General features: G+C 38.3%; 1 protein-coding gene across 1 annotated transcript in view; it reads right to left on the bottom strand.

The window, feature by feature from the left end:
• Positions 1–1,064: 1,064 nt before the first annotated feature.
• The window catches only part of GLRB (glycine receptor beta), an 80,906-nt gene continuing 60,912 nt past the window's right edge, over positions 1,065–21,058 (bottom strand). The window contains exons 8-10 of the mRNA XM_059923864.1: positions 16,751–16,903; positions 7,033–7,325; positions 1,065–1,822 (exon numbers count right to left, since the gene is read on the bottom strand). Of these exons, the coding sequence (XP_059779847.1) occupies positions 1,526–1,822; positions 7,033–7,325; positions 16,751–16,903 (743 nt within the window). The 3' untranslated portion in view covers positions 1,065–1,525. The remainder of the gene's footprint in view (positions 1,823–7,032; positions 7,326–16,750; positions 16,904–21,058) is intronic.

Below are 21,058 nucleotides of genomic sequence, written 5' to 3'. Positions count from 1 at the left end.
GGTGCTGAAGTACCACAGAGGACTAGATATATCTCGTCTTTTAAAGATTTAGTAATCAGTGACTCTTTTACAAATCAAAGTCTTCAATAAAATAACATTGAATTATGGATGGCAATTTGCATAAACAATATGTAAACACATTTTATTATTGAATTGACAATCCAAACCCTCAGCTGCTGCAAACTCTCCAAATAATGTCAATATACTTATTTGGTCTTATGTTTATGTTACATGGATTACTGATAGTCCTAGTACCAGCTACGGAGAAATAAAAAGGTACATTGGCTCTGATATTACTAGGAAATACAAGTCTTATAGACCAGAAAGTACCTATTTGCAAGTTGGAATGAGACCAAAGCAAGTAAATCCAAGTAGCCTGGACTTTTAGCAAGAAAGAAAATACAAATGGAGGTGAGACCTAACTAAGTAATCATTTATTTAACCTTTAAATGTCTTGTAATAAAATCAAACACTATTCAAATAAGAAAAAAAGAAATTCAGGAAAAAAATTTAATTTTACTTTAAAATATGTGAGCATTTTAATAAAATAAAGAAGTTAAAATCCTCTAATGATTATGGATTTTTCTTCCCAACTCAAGTTACTTCTAGTAATAAGGTATTTTCCTCTTGGTTTCTTACAAATGGTATGAAATCACATATTCATTACTATATTCCAATTTAAAATATTTATGACTCTTTTTAAGGCACAATGATTTTGTATACTCTGTATCAACAAAATAAAATCCATGAAAATATATCTAGGTTTTAAAGTGGACTAAATAGAATTTCTTTTATCAGAAATATTTAATCAATATATCTACTTTAATTTTTATTTTATGAGAAACCAGAATTCAGCACGAATTTAGGTAATCTAGATTTCCCTTTGTTTCAAAAATGCTTACTGGGTTTTATTATCTGGCATTTGACAACACAGGCACACTTTAAAATGAGCTGCTTTTACAAATTAGGAATTTGTTTGAACTTTATTTCTCCACAGAGCTCATGTAATTAGAGTTGATATTCTTCTACTTATAAAGTTATACCATATGTAATATACTTTTGCTTTATCTATGATAATACCATCTAAAATTGTACAAGAATAAGATGGCTTTCTCTGAAAGTTACAAGGAAAGGGATTTGAAACACTACATACATTGCAATGATGACATAACAGGGTTCAGAGTGCACCCCATTTTATTATCAGAATTATCGGCATATTTGCAATTTACACTAACTGGAGAGAAATGTTCAGATTCTATTTTATGTAGTATGCTTATCCTTCATTTAGTCCTGAAGCAATTATGTTTGCTTTACATAAATACATCATCATGATTAGAGCACAGACGTAACAAGATCATGCTGCCATTCCCCATGATGGAGGCGCCATATTTGTATTACACTCCAATGGCATCCAAAATGCAATATATTGCTATGAAAATGCAAAGAATGTTCACAGGTTGGCATTAATGAACGAGGTTGTTCACAATGCAATGGGACTTGACTTTATATGAATGGAAAAGGTTTATCATAAATATATAGACCAGTAGATAACGTTGAAGAATAAGAAGCAGAAAGGAAACAACGCTCTTGCGTAAAGATCGATCCTCTTCGCTGCCGTCGGAATAACGGGTTTGGCAGGAGGCGGCTTCTTGTTGCTCTTGGCCTGGGATTTCCCAAGTCCGTTGTTGACCTCAATGGGTTTTCCATAGCAGTCATAATTGGACAATTCAAAATCTCTTGGTAAGCTTCCCACGATGCTGAAGTCGTTAGATCTCAGATCAGACTTGGATGTACAAACCTTTTTGCATCTGGTCTCTCCAACCTGAGAATAAAAATTAAAGACAGGATATCGAGAATTTTTCTATCTATAAAACGTCTTCAAAAAGATATTTTAAAAATATGATGGTTTATTCAGTTGACTATTATGTCTTTTTGTCAAACAGAAATAATAGTCAACTGATTAAACCACGGAATTACCTGAACATTTAGGGCTCTAAAACGTTGCCTATATAACAAGGCTTATGTCATGGAATAAACTTTTGGTAGGTTATTTTACATTACGGGATCAAGGCGCAAATCATCACTTATCTTAGGTGCTCCCAGGCTTGTGAGAGTTCTCAGTTGAAAGACTGACCAATAAATGAAAATCCAACATTTAACCATGACACAGATCATGTTAGCAGAACATACAGAATACAAACGTCTTCTGGTACCTCTGACCTTTGATTTCCCCAGGGATCCTATTGCCAAATTGGGTTGTTTATAAAAGACTGAGGCATTTATCCCTGCAATGAGACAGGCTGTGTCTCTAAACCACACTCACAAGTAAGAACTAAAAATGGTCACAAGGATCATGAACCAAAGATTGACCAACGAAAGGCATTCCTCACTTGTTGCCTGAAGATGAATTAGCCAGAGAATCCAAACTCAGAAAATCCAAAGAAACTGTGGATATTTCAGCCAGATCATATGCTACAGAGACTATTCAGTTGATCATCTCTGATTATTAAATTTGACTCAATTCCCTACAATATACAAAATAATTATTTCACACTGAACTCTCTCTGGCCGTCAGAAAAGCTCTTGGAAAAGACAGAGGTATAGGGCTGACCAGTGGCTTAAGGAGAGGCCACAGAAGGGGGAGCCCATGATTCCACCGCTTAATCTTCCACTGTTCTTACTCCCGACCTTTGTGATTCACCTTGGGAAGCTTCACTAAAATATTTACTGTTTTACCGAAAAAGGAAACCATGTCATTGTACACTATTAGTACACTCTAGTTTTTGCCTTAGCTAGAATAATACATTGACTGATTATGTGGATTCTATTCACATTTACTAGATTACGGCTGGGTAAAAATGATGCTTAATGTAAGATGCAAAACAAATCATTCCCCAGCAGCCCTTCAGGTACCAGGACGGTATCCTTTATCCGCACAAACACTGAGGCATATTTTCTGGGCAAAAGCCAGATGGCAGTGCTCAGAGATGGATAGCGAAGAAAACCAACATAGACTGAGTGAAAAAACAAATGAAAATGTGTTACCACATCCTCTGGCTTTATACACTTAGGTTGTTTCCTTTTTTTTTTTTCAATTTTGAACAAGTGCTGGTAATGTTATTTTTTGAAGCTGGTCTCTGAATGTTGGCTTTATTATTATATCTTTATACCACATAGATATTTGTACAATCCCGTTGGGTAAGAACTTTTGAAAAAGATGTTTTTGTAAGTATAATTGTACAAAAGTACACAAGACAATGTTGATAAGTAGGAATGGGGATCGAGGCACTGGAGTTTCATCCTTTCTGCATGTCAGCACCAAGCTGCTCCCCATTGCCAGTGTACTGAGGCACCCCGTGTCAGGCAGGCCACACAGGGACCAAGGATGCTGAGGTCACCAGGCAGGAATGGGAGCTCCCACCCTGCTGTGTGAGGGGCCCGGACTTCACGTCCACCAGGCAGCAAGGAGGGAGCAGCCTTCCTTCTCCCGGACAAACAGCCAGAGAAGGCAGCAAAAACAGAAAGTTTAGACAGGTGCAGTATCTCATCACATAATATGAACTGTCTAGGTGGCAACAGAAAAATCACTCATGGTACAAAGAACTGGGGAAGATCTCAGAGTACAATCAATAGAGACCAACACCAAGATGAAACGTGTTAGAATTATCCAAGAAAGGTTTTAAAGCAGCACGGCAAAATCAGCAATTACGAACATGCTTGGAGCAAATGAGAAATGGAAAGCCTGAGAAAAGGAGTACAAAATCCCAGCAGAGAGAGACAGAGAGAAGGAAGGATGAAAGGAAGGAGAGAAAGAAGGAAGGAAGGAAGGAAGGGAGGAGGGAAGGAGGGAAGGAAGGAAGGAAGGAAGGAGGGAGGGAAGGAAGGAAGGGAGGAGGGAAGGAGGGAAGGAAGGAAGGGAGGGAAAGAAAAAAATAAAGTAAAAAAAGAAAAAGAAAAACCAAATGAAAATTTTATAACTGAAAAATACATTTAATCAAAACATGAATCTCCGTGGATAGGCTCAACAGGAAGAGGAGGGGGTGGGGAAAGAAATCTGTGAACTAAAGGTGTAACAGGAGAAATTACCCGACCTGAACAACAGAGAACTTACTAGAAAAATGAGCAGAGCCTCGGTGGTGACGTGTGGGCCTGTAACAGAGTATCTAACATCTATGTCATCACAGTCCTAGAAGGATGGGGGAAAGGTACTCAAAGAAATAACAGCTGAAAACTTTTCCTATTTGGCAAGAAGCATAAGCCTGCATTTTTTTTAACAAGTTGAAAAAACCCCAAACCGGATGAACCCTAAAAAAGCCACTCCAAAATATATAATTAAACTTCTGAACATTAAAGGCAAAAAAAAAAAAAAAATCTTGAAAGCAGCCAGAGAAAAATGACACTTTACCTAAAGGAGAAAAACAGTGTGAATGAAGCAGAGTTCTTCTCAGAAGCCACAGAGGCCAGAAGGAATGGGCACAATACTTTTTAGGTGCCAAAAGAAAAGAACTTTCAACCGAGGATCCTATTCCCAGTGAAAACATTCTTCAGGAATGAAGGGAAACCAAGACATTCCCAGATGAAGGAAAACTAGGAGGATCTGTTACCAGCAGAGCTACCCAAAATAATGGATAAAGGCAATTCTCTAAAAGGAAAGAGAACAATAAAAGATAGAACCCTGGAATATCAGAATGGAAGAAAGATCAAAGTAAACAAAAATATGCACAAATACAATAAACTTTCCTTCTCTCTCTGAGTTTTCCAAATTATGTTTGATGGTGAAGCAAAAATTGTAACACTTTCTAATTAGGTTCTAAGAAGTATTTACAATAATTTTGTCACGTGAAGAGGAAAGCAAAAGGTGTTAAAGGGAGGTAACATTTCTACACATCACACAAAGTGGCAACAGAGTGACACCAGGAGACTGATAAAGTTGTGTGTATATAATGGGACACATGGAGCAGCTTCCAAGCAAGAGAGTGACATGCTTACAAACAATACAGGAAACTCAAAATGTCATTCTAGAAGCTGTTCAAGCAGTGCACATGGAAGAAGAAGAAAGAAGAAAGAGACTAAAAATAGAACAAACAAGACACAAAATATACACCCTGAGAAAACCATAATTCAAAAAGACACATTCACCCCAGTGTTCATTGCAGCTCTATTTACAATAGCCAGGTCATGGCAGCGACCTAAATGCCCATCGACAGACGATTGGATAAAGAAGATGTGGCACATATATACAATGGAATATTACTCAGCCATAACAAGGAATGAAATTGGGTCATTTGTAGAGACATAGATGGACCCAGAGTCTGTCATACAGAGTGAAGTAAGTCAGAAAGAGAAAAACAAATATCGTATGTTAACGCATATATGTGGAATCTAGAAAAATGGTAGAGATGAACTTATTTGCAGGGCAGGAATAGAGATGCAGATGTAGAGAATGGGCATGTGGACATGGGGGGTGGGGGATGAATTGGGAGATTGAGATGGACATGTACACACTACCATGTGTAAAACAGATAGCTAGTGGGAACCTGCTGTATAGCACAGGGAGACCAGCTCAGTGCTCTGTGGTGACCTAGATGGGTGGGACGGGTGCGGAGAGGGGAGGCCCAAAAGGGAGGGGATATACGTATACATACGGCTGATTCACTTCATTGTACAGCAGAAACTAACACAACATTGTAAAGCAACTATACCCCAATAAAAAATAATAATAAAATTTAAAAAATAAATAAATAAAATAAAATAGACTGAAGCCCTAAATATATCAGTAAGTTCATTAAATTTAAATGATCTAAATATACAAATTAAAACATGAGAATGGCAGAGAAGATTACATGCCATCAACCAATGATATGTTGCCTACAAGAAACTCACTTCACATGGAATGATATAGACACGTTGCATGGAAATGGAAAGAGATATGCCGAAGACATGATTCTTTAAGGCCATGATAGCTCTGCATTAATGGATATTTTATACATCTCCTTCATGAAGAGGATTAGGGTATAAAGAGCTCTAGGGCTGGAGGAACCTCCTTACAAGGCGGCAACAAAGTATTTGCAGGGGGTCTTGGCTGTGGGCTCAGAAAATGAGATGAATGACTCAAAAGAAAAACAAACAAACAAACAAAGACCTGCAGACGGCACCACGTAAGAACAGTTTGCTTGCCTCTGTCTCTAAAAACGTGTCTAACGTTCTAGGTGTTGGTAGGAGTGGCGGTCAACAAATGGACATGGTCTGGGGCCAGATGTAGGCAAGGTTTCCAAGGCTGTAGGATGGTCTGGACCTGTTAGTCTCTTGTGGAACTTACCATGCTACGTTCAGTGGAAATGGTCCCCTGGCCTAGGGTCTTCTCAACTAGAGGTCATCAAGTACAGGCATGCTGGGGTGAGTAGACAACTGTCCTCAATCCATGATGTGGTCTGTGGCTCCAGGATTTATCAGTACCTGAATCTAGAGGCATGGTCCGCTATTCTTAGACCCATCATCAAGTGACAAGGCAAGGTTATGGGTTTTAACTGTTCAGTTCTTCTCTAGCTATTCACTCTGCACTGGACAAATCCCAAACCATGGGCATAGTTTCCCTATGAGCCAGGCACCCAATAAAGAAGTAGCCTGCCTGACATGAGCATTGTGAAGCTCTCCAACTTGATGGGGAATGGGCGGGAGATTGAATGAAGAACGTGCGCCCCGTCAGCCTTCAGCCCCCCGGCCACTCACGAAGGTTTGTCAAATGAGAAAGGGTAAGAAGGTCTGTCATTTGGGCAAGGCCTCCACATTCAATGGTGACCATCAAAGCAAAGGAATTTAAGCATCCTTAAATTCCACGGAAAGTTCTCCAGTAATTTGATAAAGTGTTGATTTTTTTCTCGGTTAGTATTGGACCTAAGTGTTTTCTATTCTTTTCCAAAAAGTAGGTTGTGCTTAGTCCCTTTTCATCTGTGAGAGAAAAACGAGTGAGGACCAATTCTACCAAACCTTTAAACCCGCAGAATGCACTTTGCTGGCCGACGTCATCCTTACCTGCAAGGTGCTGATGTGAACAGGTGTGCCCGTGCCATTCACGGTGTTCTTCTTAGCCGCACTCCCGCCCTTCCCGTCTGCTTGCTCAGCCTTGGCAATTCTGGCTTTTTCTGCTTCAACTCTCTTGGGGTTATTGAGCATCACCTGGACGACCGCGTACTCCACCAGGGACGCGAAGCCGAAGAGGAGACACGCGATGAGCCACACGTCCAAAGCCTTCACGTAGGACACCTTGGGAAGTTCCGCAGCCAGGGTTGTGCACTCAGAGGCCAAGCTGAGCACTGAGAAGATTCCTGCAGGACAGAAACAGGAATTCAAGTTGCTTTTTACTCCCATGAAATGTTCTACAATCACTGCTCTTTGATGAAATCCCCCTCCAATAACTTTCAATGCCCCTCAGGTCCCCTTAAAACTCAAAGAGTAGAAGAAATACCATGTACTTGCTTCTTATGTAAGAATTATTGAAAGCGGGTAGTATGTGTGTAAACACTTAACATTTTAAAAAAATAAATATTTATATTTTTTATTATCCTAATAATGAAAGATGTACTTGGTTCTCTTTGCTCTTGCATTGGGAATACGGTAAACACTATATTAGTATCAATAATCATTTAAAACATTGAAAAATATATATTCCGCCAGTTGCATCATTTCAGAGGCTCCTGAAAGGTGTGGAGTTTTGGGTTTGTTTTTTTTTTTTTTAATATTGAAGAACTAAGAGACTCTCTCCTAGAAAGAAAGGCTTTTAGTAAAATATAACTTCTGCAGATTGAAACAATATTACATATATACATATACATATACATTACTATTATATTGTAACTATCCTCTATCCTGAAGAAAACTAATTAACAGGACTATGTTTTAAAAGTTAATATAGGTTTTAACGTTTTCTAACCTGGAAGTGAAAAGTAACATAAAAATCCAAGATCTTCTCAAACATCGCCCTAAACTCAGTTAATTATACCTATGGGCATTAATTTGGCAAATCATCTTCCCAAGTTATTTTTTTATTCTTAATCAAATGTTATGTCAACTTATCAATCAAAAACAAGCCTTGAAGTAGCATATATTGACACCATTCTCTGTGTTTCCATAGCATTTCATGCTCATCAATAACACAGAATGTATCAAATTGTAGTAAATTTAGTAGTATACCTGCCTCTTTATCCTGATATATTAGCAACTTTATGAATGAAATGGAGAATACTGCCAGATTATAGAAGGCCTTGAAAGTCCTAGAGTGGATCTTTTATCGTATTTCATAGAGAAATGACATTATCAAGAGAATATTTCAATAATGTCACTCTTCTAGGGATAAAAAAAATATCCTGAGAAAGAAAAATATAGGAGATGCAGAAACAAAGAATAAGAAAATGAAGGATAGGATGGATGTGAAAGGATTTTGGAGAAAACATTTTTTAAAACTTGATTACTGTTTAAAGGAACAAGGAAAAGATTGAGACAAACTTCTAAACAGAATGACTGGGAAAATACCCATGAAATATAGGAAGAGGAGAATATAGAAAAGATGTGACTTTGGAAGGAAAACACCGAGTTAGGTCAGATAAAGGCCGAGAAACAAAGAACTGGTGACCACGACTCAGCACAGGGCCCCCAGGAACTTCTTGAAGGACCGATTGGCCAGTTTCGTTCAGGGGAGGTTGTGGTGGAAAGGGAGGGGACTCCGGAGAGGCTCAGGCATCAGAAAAAGGGGGTCAAAGGAGCAGAGAAAGATTCGGAATAATAGGATATTAATGGACATTTGGGAGATATTTATAATCCCAGGTGTTAGGTTAGAAACCATGGCGGCCAATTCCATTAAGATCTGTATCATTTTGAAGATGTAAGAATGGAAATGGAGATCAGTTGAGAAGGAGGAGAATGTGGACCTCACTGTGTGCCTTGTCTTCAGGAAATCGTATTAAAATAAGAAATGTCCACTTGCTTTTTTATCCTAAAATAAGAAATCTGAGCAAATATTTCTCTGGACAAATATTTCAGCCTTATCTTAATATGGCCTTCAGATGAGATTACTTCATTGTTTAAATAACCCATAGTGAAATGCTGCCTGAATTTTACTACATTATGAACCAATAAAAAGAAATGTGAAACCCATCATTCATAAAAATGGGGATATTTATAATTTCAATATTGTGTTCTTAATATATTATCCCCCTTTAATGGAGCACCTCTCTAATAAATTCCAGGACTTCTTGGTATAATCTTTCTATAACGTGTTTAAAACATATAGTCCTTATTTGTCATTTGTTATTTTCTCTCCCTAATGCAAAAACAAACCAAGTATAGATTTCAAATCAGGGAATATGTCATAAAATTGATATCAACTCTGATAAATAGGCATGGGGCCTACATCTACTAAAAGTTATGGCTAACAAATAATATAAATCAAAGTATTAATAAATTAGCTACATAAAATGTTAACCTGAATAAAAACTTCTATGAAGAATTCAGGGTGAAGATAAAGTTGTTTAGCTCATCAATATGAAGAAAGAACCTTATAGTGATAAAATCCTTATTTAAGAGACGACTATTGATAGTGAACTCCCATTGACTATGGGATGTCCAGAGATTTCTCGTTCAGACACTCTCAGAGCAAACATCTGAAAAATAATTATTTAATAGCACATACTTTAGCAATCTATTGCCTAAAAGAGGAATACCAAAACCTAGAAGACTGAAAAAGGAAAGCAAGAAAAAGGGTGAAAAAAGAAAAGGAAAAGAAAGGGGAGGTAGAGATAGTATTTTTTTGGTATCTTATTTATTTATTTATTTTATTTCTTTTTCTTTTTCTTTTGGCTGCGTTGGGTCTTCGTTGCAGCATGCAGGCTTCTCTCTAGTTGTGGCGTGCGGGTTTTCTCTTTCTAGTTGTCTCATGCAGGCTCCAGAGCGTGTGGGCTCTGTAGTTTGTGGCACGCAAGCTCAGTAGTTGTGGCGCGTGGGCTTAGTTGCCCCGCCGCACGTGGGATCTCAGTTCCCCAACTAGGGATCGAACCCACGTCCCCTGCATTGCAAGGCCGATTCTTTACCAATGGACCACCAGGGAAGTCCCTGTAGTGTTTTTTATTAACAACAAATAGAACCAACAGAGCAAGTCAAGGAGAAATTGTACACAACAGCTACTGTCTAAACCTGAAATCATCTTTATCCCATACTGAGATGAACTACACTATGCACCAAATTCTTATATGGAGTTGTGATTAATAACATGAAAATTCATTCAGAAATACTGCTAAATTATTACATCAGCATGTTATCATTGCACAGCATTCTAATCAAAGGATACTAAAAGGAAAACTACAATTACTACCATGTGGGAATCCAGAAATAATCTCTGACATTTTTGAAAGAGATCCTTATAATCAAAAAGATCTTGAACCACTGTTTCAGATGATAAGAAAAGACTATAATAAGAAAGAAAGGTACTGTGTGTGACCTGCTAGAGGTCTGAATTGTGACCTGAATTATTCATCTTTTTACATTTATAATTAAAAAGTATTTGTTTAAAAAAAATCCTTTTTAGCAGCAACTAAAGCATTTCATGTACCAGGAAAAGAAAGTGTTACAGTAAAGTTTACATAGGGTAAAAAGTATAAGACGTTACCTCCACAGTTACTTTTATACTTAAAGAAATAGCTGAAGACAAAGTCTACCTAAAATTCACAGAGGAAGCTTTGATACTTGTTAACAATGGAAAAAGTAAATCAAAAAGAGATAGGAAGAAAAATAAAACTAGAACACAAAACTGATTTTTTTTTAAAAAGCAAAATGAGTCTAGGGTAAATGATGTATGTTCTTCTCCTAAATTTTAGAAAATAAAAATTATGGGCCATAGAAGGAAAAGATTGGCAAATTGATTTCATAATCTTTTGGAACAATGTAGGGGAAGAAAAGTAGAAAAAGGAAAGATACACTGGGTCAAAATAGCCGTATCAACAGAATATCCTGATATTTAATCTGTCAGTAATATTATTTCTTCTTTCTTTTTAGATAAAATTATATATATGTGTGGGTCTAATAACAGAGCTTCAAAATACCTGAAGCATAATTCTATAACTAGAGTTGGGGATTTGAACAACTCTCTCATCAATAACTATAATAACTAGACAAAAGACATAAAAGATTTTAACAGTACTATCAACCAGCTTGACTCCACTCATATTTACAGAATTCTACACCCAAGAGTGACAAATATACAGCACAAGTGACATGGGATGTTTGCCAGGAGACATATGCTGGGCTGGACCATTAACAAAGTCTCAATAAGAATAAAAGGACTGAAATCATAGAGTATGTTCCCTGACAAAATTAAAAACAAATCATATTTGAGTACTTAATGAAAACCCTAAATACTTGGAATCCAAACTACACATATCTAAAGAATCCATGCGCCAAAGAAGAAATCACAAGGGAAATTAGAGAATATTTTTTTAATGAAAGAAGATGAAAATACAGTATACCAAAATTTGTGCACTGCAGCTAAAGCAGGACTTACAAAGGAAATTTGTAACTTTAAATGCTCATGTTAGAAAAGAAGAAAGGTCTAAAATCAGCTATCTGAGTTTCCACTTCAATCATCAAGAAGAGATCAAATAAAATTCAAACTGAGTAAAAAGAAATAATAAAGAAAAGAGCCAAAATCAATGAAAAAGAAAAATAAACAAATAGAAATGAATGAAATGAATGCTGATGTTTTGAAAATACCAAGAGAACGGATAAGTCTTTATCTAGAGTGGTCAAAAAAAAAAAAAGAATTCACAATTTAACAATATCAGGAGTATGTAGGAATGAATACATCACTACAGCTAGACATTAAAAGGAAAAACCAGTATTATGAACATGTTTGTGCTAATAATTTTACCTACTCATCTAATAGCTAGGAATCAATTGGTAAAATTTGCCAAAATAAAGGGAAAAAACATAAACCTTTAAATATACTCAGAGAAAGCATTTAAGCATTTGGCAAAAGTCAACAGTCATGATAAAAACCCTCTGCCAACTAGGAAGAGAAGGGAACCTCTTCAACCTGATTAAGAGATCTGTAATAACTAGAGCCACTATTACACTCAACAGTGAATACTTCAACTATTTCTACCCAGAATCAGGAATAAGCATCTCCCACAATTCTATTCAACATTGTACCAAGGTCCAAGGCACTACAAGAAGTAAAAAAAATTAAGTATTTGGGGAGTATATGACACAGGAGTATGTGAAACAGGCAAAACGCTACCATTATTTTGACAAACACTATGCTAATATTTTAGAAAAGTTAAACATACTTTTCCCATAAAATGCAGAAATCTCATTTCTAGGTGTTTGCCCAAGAGTAATGAAAATGTATGCCCACACAGAGCCTTGTACGCAATTATTCGTCACATCATGTGTAATACCCCCAAACTGGAAACAACCCAATCCCCAACAACTGGTTAATGGGGAAACACACTGTGGTATATCCATACTATGAAACGTTACTCGGTAGTAAGATAGAACCAAACATTAACACAAGCAACAACACATATAAATCTCAAAAACCTAAATATGTCCCTAGTTTTCTTTTAATGAGTCAACATGTTGACTGATCCCACTTTCAATTTACGATCACTGACCTCCAGAGGTCCGCGATCCTACCAGGCAATCAGGGTGTACTTCCCCAGTTCCTTCACCAGTCCCTCTCCCTTCAGAACCACAGCGCTCTTCCCCATCACCCTTGCAACTCATGACCTGGCTTCCCATTTCACTAAGAAAACAAAATCAGAGGCTAGCCCCCATGACCACGTCTACCCTTGCGTCTCAGTATGTGCCCATCAGCTCTACCTTCTCTCCTGACACTACGGACCAGCAGTCAGTCAACCCGATGCACCAGGCACATCTGACCCACTGCCTATTTTTATAAATCCAGTTTTACTGGGACACATCCACACCTATTCAGCTGTGTATTGTCTAAGGCTGCTTTAGTGTTATGACAGCGGATTTCGGGGTTTCAACAGAAACCTCAGATGTTTGCTATTCAGTCTGTCGCCGAAGGAGTTTGCTGACCCCGTGGACAAATCCACTGTGTTCTATCTAGCAAAGGCCAATCCCTCTGTTTCCTACCTCCCATCCCCTCTCACTGCTCCTGCACTTCTTCCATCTCTCATTTTTTCCTTCACTACTGGTTGTTTTCCACCAAAAATAAATGTGTGTGGATTGTCCCCCTTAGAAAAACAAAACCAAGAAACCCTCTCAGCTCCCATCCTCCCTGGCTATTTCCCCACCCGCCCCTCCTGTGGCAGCTAACGACCTCCGACGAACGGCTCTGGGTGCCCCTCCTGTGTTGTCCTGAGTCACTCCGACCCGGCTTCCCTCTTTTCCTCACTCCATGGAGACTGTCTCTGTTCTGGATCCCAGTGACCCCTAGGCTGCTAAAGCCAAGGGCAATCTTTAGCCCTAACCTTGACCTACAAGCAGCTGGCCGGTCACTCTCCTCGCCTGGACACACCTTCTCCACTTGGCAGGATTCCAGGAAACCACATCACATAGATTGTTCCTCATCTTCTCAATCCCAAGGATTTAGCCCTGAGACTCTTCTACCTACACTCCACTCATCGCCTTACATACCATCTGCATCCTGACAAACCTTAAAATCTGACCTCCGGTCCTGATTTCTCCAAGACACCCTAGACTTGTACATCCACCTGTCTACCTGCTATCTCCACCTAACAGACATCTCAAACTCAGTGCATCCGGAACCAAGCTCCTGGTCCTCCCACCTTTTCAAACCTACTTGACATGCAGCTCTGCTCACCTCCATTCATGGCAATTTCATCTCTTCAGTTTCTAAGCCAAAAACACCTTGAGGTCAGCCTTGATTCTGCTTTCTTAAATTCCACATGCAACACATCTGCAAATCTTTCTCTACCACGTCCTTCATCTAATATGTACAAGCACCTGCACTACCGCCCCTGGCTCACATCATGCTTATTGTAGGCCTCCTACCTGCTTTGCTTGCTTCTACCTTTGCCCCCTGCCAGTCTATTCTAAACAAAGCAGTAAAGATAAGCACTTACAATTTAAATCAGATCAGTGCTCAAAAGCCCTCAGGGGCTTCGCACTGCACTCTGAATAAAAGCCCAAATCACCGGAATTCCTTAAGAAATATTCCATAGCCCACCCCTCGCCCTTGTTATTTTTCTGATCTCATCTGCTAATCTCCCTCTCTCTCACTGGACTCCTTAGTGTTCCCCGAATACCCCAGGCACGCTTCTGTCTCAGGGATTCTGCCCTGATCGTTCTCCAAGTACCCTTTTCTAACCCATCCTATCCTACCCTATCTTATCCACAGTGGTCCATTCCTTCCCCTCCTTCTTGCCTCTGTCCAACATCCCTTTCTCATCAAGGCAATTCCTGACAAGCAGGCTGCCGCCCTCAACTTCCCATCCCTGTATCACCATCTTATATATTACAGGTTGTACTTATTTGGTGTCTGTTTCTTCCCAAGAGAGTATAAACTCACTGAGGCCGAGTTTTGTTTGTTTTTTAATCTATTTTATTAACTATTTATTCGCTATTTACTTTCTAACCATATCTCCATCTTTTTGCATAGTACCTAGCCCATAGTCAGCCCACAACAGATATTTGTGGAATGAATCCGAATGTGTCAAAGTGCTTTGAAAAGTGTAAAGCAATCTGTAAAGGAGGCATATGATGAACTCCTGAATGGGTGTTACGTTCATTTTTTTCAAGCCTCCAAAAACCCCTGGAGTACTTTTCCATCCATACTTGGACACGTCCACAGCGTACGTTCACAGAGGCTGGATGTGATGGGAAGTTGTCACAGCGGGTAGGCACAGAGCTGGAATTCAAACCTGGTTTCACTTTTAACCATTAACTGATTTCCAGACAACAGGTCTGCCGGACGCTAAGTGACAGCTCACGGATTTTATATCAGAAGTCCTGCAAGAGACGGGGATTTACAGAGAATGTCCTTCGAGAATATGTCAAGGACTGGGGTGTCTCCAGAGAACCTTTGGAAGGCTGAAATTTCCATTTATATCACTGCGTGAGAATAAGACACCTGTAAGAAACCAGCTGAAATTTCCATTTATATCACTACGTGAGAATAAGATGCCTGTAAGAAACCAAAAGATTTAGCAATTTGAGGGAAATGCGTGATATTTTTGACAAGTGTAAGAATTTAAATCTAGTTTTGGGGGTGTTTTATTCCCAGTACAATATACTACATAGTTAATTCTTCTTCCCTAAAGGATTACTCTATCAATTGTCATTGCTTCATTACAGATACACCACCTTTAGGATGAAATTTCTCACATTTTTTGCTTCTTAAGATATGGATTTGGTCTTTGGGGTTTTAGTTTGATGTAAATCACCAAATTTCTTATTTGGATAAAATTGTCATTTTCATTGGCACTTTCCTGGTTTCCTACTCTTTAAAATCTGTATTTTGTTTAATTCTCCCAGTAAGTCAGGAGGGAGATTTACACAAGGCCTTTTTGATAATAGAAAAAATTAAATGTTGCAACTAATCAGTCACCAAGAGGTCGGGTATTTCACAGACTTACTGATACAAGTTCCAGGTGATATTAAGAAAACACACACACACACATTAATGACAAGTTTTAAAACACTCCAAGCAATCAAAATTTGTTGTTACAATGTCCTTATTTTGAAGTTTATTCACTTTACCCATAAGAAAGGCTCTCAGACTTCCCTGGCGGCACAGTGGTTAAGAATCCGCCTGCCAATGCAGGGGACATGGGTTCAAGGGCTGGTCCGGGAAGGTCCCACATGCTGCGGAGCAGCTAAGCCCGTGCGCCACAACTACTGAGCTTGCGCTCTAGAGCCCGCGAGCCATAACTACTGAGCCCGTGCGCCACAACTACTGAAGCCTGCGTGCCCAGAGCCCATGCTCCGCAACAAGAGAAGCCACCGCAATAAGAAGCCCGCGCACGGCAACGAAGAGTAGCCCCCGCTCGCCGCAACTAGAGAAAGCCTGTGCGCAGCAACGAAGACCCAACGCAGCCATAAATACATGAATTAATTAAAAAAAAAAAAAAAAAAGGAAAGGCTCTCGATTATTTCCCCAACCCAAGACTATTTAAGCCCTATAGAGACATAATTTTCAAGTCTGGCTATTGGTGTTTCTATGTCACAGAGCATTAAAAATAGCAAACTGGAGAGCACAGCTAACCAGCCTTCCCTCTCTCTAACCTCTCTTGATGGCACAGTACACAATAACTAGTGTTTAGGAAGATGATGCAAAGTCATGTTTAAAAAGATAAATTCTATTACGTATTCCCTGATGAAGAGTATGAGACAGTATATGATTTAGAAAGACTTCTATCCAAATAGTCATTTGTTTCTAAGCTTGGCACCGTTGGGGATTTTAGCCTTCTGCTATCCGTGAAAATCGCTTATTAATAATTATTTCATGAGAGTCCAAGTAGGATGGATTAACTGCTTAAAATACCTGAAGGACACAAAAAGAGAAAACTTAGTTTAATTATAGAATGCATAAACACGGAGAAAATCTAGTTCAATGTCAAGGACTGAAGGAAGTCTGAAAAAAAAAAAAAGGTTGCCATCAATTCCAAAACTCACTGTCTCAAAATCATTTGGTATAATTTCAAAAGTATACAGTCATTTGTATAAAGATGCAGCACACTCTCGACCCCCCGAGAGAGAGGCTGGAACACGTTACCCAGGGGCACTCTGGCAGCACTGGCATCGGGGTTGATCCAGAAGGAAAGCCAGGACAGAACCACAATGAGCAGGGTTGGGGCGTAGACGCCCATCATGTAGAAGCCCACCTGCCTCCTCAGGGTGAAGATGACCTCCACGCACGTGTAGTACCCTGCCAGCGACAGACACAGGCAAGAGTGACACTCCTGCAACATCCAACCGCAAAATCACATCGTGCCAGTAAACTACAGGTCGCTTCTGCTTGAGGCAATTTCACAAAGTGAACTCCACGAGAAAAGGACGGGGGCTGGTTCTGTAAATATATATCATTTACGTGATCTAAGAGAACGGCATGATGAGACCTGTTTCACCTGACCTTCTGCAACTTCATTATGAGATTGACAAACAGACACCATATGCTGCTCTGGGATGGCCAGTCTCGGCTTTGAAGTCTTTGTTCCGAGATTTTGCAGTGACTTAAACTTCCCATTATCCTTGGCTACTCTGGGAGCAAAAGATCTCAAGAAGCCACTGGGAGCAGCAAATCAAAGCAGAGCAAGTCTAAAAAGAAACATCCCTGGATTACACATTGTCAGTATAATTTTCAGCCACGTGGACCACTTCTTATCTGGAAGGGATGACCATCTACAGGAGCTCATACGCATATTTACGCAGGAAATGTGAAGACAGCCTTGGGGGTAAACACTAGCAAGGGTAAGAAGTGAGTGTTCCCAGTCTATGCAGGTAAAAGTTAATAAAGGGCAAACATCTGACATCCCTCCCAAGTCTCCCCTGGTTCCACTCCAGGACCTCAAATGTTCTGGAATCGAGAGAAAGGGCTTCACTTTCACAGGCTGAGACTAAAGCAGACATTGCCCTTACACATCATTCTAGGGCTGCCATGATATCAACTGGTCTCTCAAATTAATCATAAATTATGGGCAGCCTCATAACAGCCTTTGCTGACTGGAGAAAGAAAATAAGTGACACAAATATCCTCCCAGCACTGGCATACAAGAGACGTTTCCAGATGTTTGAGATGATTTTTTTTAAATGTTCAATTTAGATAAAAATGTCATTTCCCATTCAACAAAAGGAAGGTTATGCATGAATTCCAAAAAGTTAAAATATCTCCAGTTGTGTTCAACTTAAACTGTACAGAATTATTTTAAAATGTTGAGACAAATGAATGGACAGTGCATAAATAAAATAATTATGGGGAAAAAGACAATATTACTTTTTTACTGTGTTTTAGTTTAAAAAGTTGTATTTATCTAGTTTTCCTAGTTGGGAAGAAGGTATATATTTCTGATGCTAGAATAATCTTCATATTTATTCATTAATAGTATCTAGAGCAGTAATTGCTCACAAATAGGGTCTTTAAAAGAATGGCTGTTCTCATCCCTTTATCAAATAGCTTAGATTAGAAATCTATCCTTTTCCCAATAATCATCGATACCTCGGAGGGATTAGAAAGATATTAGGGCTAATCTGTAACAAAAATAAATAGTTGATTTGAACTGAAGTAAATTCTAATTATGCCAAATGTTTCCATATTATATCAAAATAAGACAAGCAATGCAGAGTGTTTGTCTTTTTTAAATTTTAAGTTCATTAAAACTAGGCAATTCATTTAAATGGTGCACAGGTTCTAAAAAGATATGAAAGGCAAAACGATGGAAAATTCCCCTCCCTTTTCAGTGCCTACCTCTTATCTCAACTTCCTGCCTGGACAAACGAGCACATATGCTTCCAACTAACAACCATGTGCAAAACTTCCAAACTATAATCTTTCATAAGCCCATTCGCTGCAATTAAGGAGGCCCACAGCGTTTCCTACACCTGGTTCTGCAGTACCTTGCTTTCTAAGAGCGTCACTCCCTCAAGGTAACTTTACATTCACCTAGTGCCTATGAAATGGGGAAGAACACACATGTGCTTATTATGTATCTTTGGGAGCCTAGGTTGTCACAAGGATTATAACAATTTTCTATAAAGCTGCTCGCTTTCCAATGCATTTGCACGTCCCATCCACCACATTTAGATGACAGCCTAGTAACCGAGTGCTTCATCTGAAGTCACCCCCCCAGGAGCTTCCCAAGACGCGGATGCATTTAGCAGTAAAATATACGCTTGGATATCATAGTGATTTGCTCCATAAACTTTTATGAGAAACATTTCCTGATCTTTTTTGATTTCCTGGTACTGTTACATTTATGAGGGGCAGGTGGGCAGCTAATGGATATAAATGCTCATTGGCAAATTCAATTTACTTTCTATTTCCTCTGAGCTTTTATTTGATTATTATTCACTCAGGATTCCAATTTAAAGATTTTTCTATACTTGTATACCCATATATTTCTCCACTTGTGTAATTTCTACTATTATAAATAAAACCCTAATTTTCAATAAAGTTAAAGCCAAATCACCATTTCGGATAATTTTGTACAAATTAAAGAAAATACCGGCCATCATTTTATGTGTTACTTTCTGTATCTTTTCCAGTACTCTACACTGTTAAGCATTCCATATATTTTGAATGTTCTATTTTCCTACATACATTTCTAAGTATTATCCAAACATTAAAATGTTTTTCTTATATCCATATACTGATTCATATAAATACTGACAAAGCATGTTTACTGAAATATAGTGCCAATTACTATTATGTTAGCCATGAGTTTTTTGTTACTTTCTGTATCTAATGAGATATGAGCGACTTATTTATGATAACTCGAAAAATACCACACACACACAAAAATCTATGAAAGATTTACTTATCGTAAATCTTGAGTATATCCCCAAATACTCTCTACCACAGCATACCCTCTTAGTTCCTTCTTAGGACTAAAAGAATTATATTTACTTTATTTGCTTGCCATGTAAGAATATGGATCTGTAAAACAGCAGAGATCTGTCCTTTATTCACTGCTGAGTCCCCAAGTAGAGGCTTCTTTTTTGTTAAGACTGTTTTGATGTGGACCATTTTTAAAGTCTTTATTGAATTTGTTACAATATTGCTTCTGCTTTATGTTTTGTCCTTTTGGCCACGAGGCATGTGGGATCTTAGCTTCGTGACCAGGGATCGAACCCGCACCCCCTGTACTGGAAGGCGAAATCTTAACCACTGGACCGCCAGGGAAGTCCCGAGACATTTTAAGTTCAGGGCTTAAAGGTGAAAAAATGAATAACCCCATGATTTTCAATACTATTACATGATTTTATACTACATAAAATTAGAAATAAAATTACTGGTTTTATTTTTCATCTCTAGATGAAGTTTAAAACTTCAGTAAACTCTATTTCAAGTTTCTCAATTTAGAGACTATTCATTTTGAAATGTTAATCATATAATCTGGATGTGGGTAACTATTTTCCAAATATATAATAGTACTCACTGAACTCATAGGATTGTTGTGAGCATTAAATGACAGAATTCCTGCAAAGTGCTTAAAGCAATGCCTGACAGACAGCAAGAACTCAAAAAGCCATCTATTAAATGTTTCTACACATCAATCCTCCAAAAAACTTCTCTTGGCTTTCAAGTTTATTTTTTCCATTACTAGGTGAGAAATCCCTGAAAACTGTAGTCAGTCTCAATTTGCATGAGTCGTAGAGAAGAGACTGACTGTGCCCAGGTCACAGCTGACACTGATTTGCCCTTGACCTTCAGGAAGTCGTTGACCCTGCATCTCAGTTATTTTATGTGTTCAATAAAAGAGCTGGCTCAGCATTAGCCGAAAGATCACTTCCACATCTGACAATCAAGGTATCTACGATTTCTGCACTGAGTACTTTGATGGTCAAATTTTTAAGAGCTCTGTTTTTCCATTAAAAATTTTGATAATTCTTTCAGCAGTGTATTTGCTCATTTTGTCTCTTGTCCTAAAATACTATAAGCTCTACAAGAGAAGGGACTATTTATGTATAAATGTTATATAATCTGTTAATTTATTTGAAGGTCAATGACAACAGATGCTTAAACTAACGTTATCTCTATGTTGGCCCGTGTTGTATTTATTATTACAACAACGTAAATATGCAACTATTCACTCTTTTATTCTAATCAACAGGTATGTTTTAAATCATATTTTGTCCTTGATGATGTCACGATGCAGCATTTTAGCTCAAACATTTCATCTCTGTAAATTTTCCACAATTTTATTTTTGCAAAGTCAACTTAAATGTTGCAATAAACTTAAACTTTAATTACATCTATCCCTGAGTATCTTTGTCATGATTTACTTCCTGATACAGAATTAGAATTTTGTGGTAATTTACAAGTTAGACTGATTATGAGTGTGAATGTATTGATCAAAAGTCAATC

Source organism: Balaenoptera ricei, chromosome 5 (genome assembly GCF_028023285.1).
Source record: "Balaenoptera ricei isolate mBalRic1 chromosome 5, mBalRic1.hap2, whole genome shotgun sequence".
Lineage (NCBI taxonomy): Eukaryota > Metazoa > Chordata > Mammalia > Artiodactyla > Balaenopteridae > Balaenoptera > Balaenoptera ricei.
Note: the sequence above shows the minus strand (reverse complement) of the source record. Positions and strands in the feature narration are given on the sequence as shown.